Raw genomic sequence first — 2210 nt, 5'->3', positions numbered from 1 at the left:
CCTTTCCCCTAAAGCTCAAGAGAACTTTCTCATCCCAGATTCCCTGGTCCAACTCACTCCGGACTCCTGGTCCTCTGAATCCGGGATCCAGACTGGAGGTCGGCCATGGGGCTGGGAGGGTGCAGCCCAGGTCGGCCATGACCTCTGGAAAGGTGAGCCACTTCCGGTGATTCTAAGGTGCACCCCTCTTCCCCTTTGCTTGCCTCCGGAGGACCACCGGGGCCGCCAGGACCCTCTCCGGGCTGGGGACGTACAGGTGATCTGGGACGCCCACTATCGAGTGGGCATAGAAAAAAAAAACATCACTTCTTTGAACCTCGTAACAGCCCTTATTCTGATTTCACAGATCAGGGCAAAGGGACCTATACAGAACAAAAGGAGAGATGGTGCATTATAAGTCACTGTCCCCATTTTGCAAGTGGGGAAACTAAGGCTAGAGTGTGGAAGTGACTTGTGCCGGGCCACAAGGTCTGTCCAGATCACTGAACCCAAAGCCCCAGACTATGAATCTCCAGCCTAAAAACTGGAGCAAGCAGGGACAGAAACAAACTGAAGTTTTGTTTTGTTTTGTTTTGTTTTTAAATTTATCCAACATTGTTTAGGTGGCAACTTGGAGGGGAGGGTGTAGACTTCAGAGGGAGCCAATCAGAGAGTGTGGAATATTGATGGCAGGGCGGGACAAAGTGATGGGCGGGGCTTAGAGGTAAAGGCTTTTTGCTGATTGGAAGAGCTGAAGTTCTTCCAATGGTGGTCAGGGGGGGCGGAGTCTCCTTTGCTAGAAGACTAGTGATTGGACGTTGAGGGGCAAGGCCTCAAGGAGAGGTACTAGGGGAAGATGAGACTGACCCAGGTTGGAAGTACAGGGTCAAGGGCATGACCTGTAACTCACCAGTCATCCCCCTCTGCGCGGGAGGCCCGGCCCAACGCACGCAGCCAGCCCCGCAGGTCCTCTAGCGTGTCGGCAGCCAGAACATAGGTCCTCATGCCTGGGTGCTCCGCCTACGGGGAGACAGAGCTGGGGACCCGGACACCCCTGCCTTCCAAAAAGGAAGATGCTGTCGAACCTGGCCAATATATTTTATCTCCAATAATGGATGCTCCAATGCCTGTCCCCATCTCCCGGTACCCACAGGGGATGGACGGACTCACAGTGAAGGTGAAGCGCCGCCCTCGGGGGACCCCTGGCCCATCTGGCCTGATACTATAGCTGGGGAGCAGAACGCTACCCAGGACGCTCTCCTCGCGGCTGTCTGCAAAAGAGGGGCTGGGGTCAGGGATCACACGGGGATCTAAAGGCCGAGAGGCTAGAAAAAAGGGTAGGGGGCAGCCCGCCTCACGCCAGCTGGGGCACTGACCCTTGTAATAGAAGAGGCAATGGCCGGAGAGGACGAACCAGCGGCGTTTCCAGAGCCGGAGCCCGGCACTGTCCTGGGGGGAGAGAGAGTGGGAGGAGAGGCCTGAGTCGAGGAGAAGGAGGAAAGGAGATGGAAAACGTGATGCTCTGGAGTTTGGGGACAGAGACCCAGCGAGAGGGGAGGAACAGAGACACGTCTGATGCCATGGATTCAGCTGGAGAGCTGGAAGCCAGTGTGTCGTGCTTGAGAGGACATAGATTCCGGACACAGTGCTTCACCGCTTTCAAACTGCCCCTAAACAAGTCATTTCTCCCTCCACTAGGCCCCTCATCTGTCCACTGCGGATTGAGAAGGTACGGGAAGTTGCGAATAAGAGACTGGGCACCGGCTGTATACACGACGACTTGGTCCCATAGTTCTGGAGCCTGAGACACAGAGAGGCCAGGATCGTGGCACTGAGCCATAACCCGAATCCTGCATGCATCTCTCCCATCGCCTCTGCCAGAACTACGCCGTCCCCAAGCAGCAGGATCTTTTTAAATGATAAATCAGATCGTGTGAGTCCCCTGCTCAAAACAGAGCTTATCTTCACACTTAGAATAAGTTGCAAATTCCTTACCCCAGGGCACCAGGCGTGCACAAGACTCACCAGGAGGGCTTGTTAAAACCAGGTTCCTGGGTCCCCTCCCCAGAGTTCTGAAGTCAGTAGGGCTGGGCTGGGGCCTGACAGTTTGCCTGCCTAGCGAGTTCTCAGGGGATGCTGGCGCTGCTCGTCTGGGGTCACACTTTCTTCCATCTCTCCCCTTGTTTGCTCCAAAGACCAAGCTATGGCCTGCTGCTGAGCCTTCGGAGGCC

General features: G+C 55.6%; 1 protein-coding gene across 10 annotated transcripts in view; it reads right to left on the bottom strand.

The window, feature by feature from the left end:
* Nucleotides 1-2210, bottom strand: part of PLEKHA4 (pleckstrin homology domain containing A4) — a 21955-nt gene that overhangs the window by 16459 nt on the left and 3286 nt on the right. For 8 of the 10 annotated variants that reach the window (XM_011374578.2, XM_011374581.2, XM_023520155.1 and 5 more), the window contains 3 exons: nucleotides 1356-1428; nucleotides 1150-1250; nucleotides 890-999 (listed from right to left, as the gene is read on the bottom strand). In XM_011374578.2, coding sequence (XP_011372880.1) covers nucleotides 890-999; nucleotides 1150-1250; nucleotides 1356-1428 — 284 coding nt within the window. Of the gene's footprint in view, nucleotides 1-57; nucleotides 274-889; nucleotides 1000-1149; nucleotides 1251-1355; nucleotides 1429-2210 lie in introns of all 10 variants that reach the window. The other 2 variants (XM_023520153.1, XM_023520154.1) reach the window with 1 other exon arrangement.

Source organism: Pteropus vampyrus, unplaced genomic scaffold (assembly GCF_000151845.1).
Source record: "Pteropus vampyrus isolate Shadow unplaced genomic scaffold, Pvam_2.0 Scaffold250, whole genome shotgun sequence".
In the NCBI taxonomy this organism is placed as follows: domain Eukaryota; kingdom Metazoa; phylum Chordata; class Mammalia; order Chiroptera; family Pteropodidae; genus Pteropus; species Pteropus vampyrus.
This window is presented reverse-complemented; position numbering and strand designations above follow the sequence as displayed.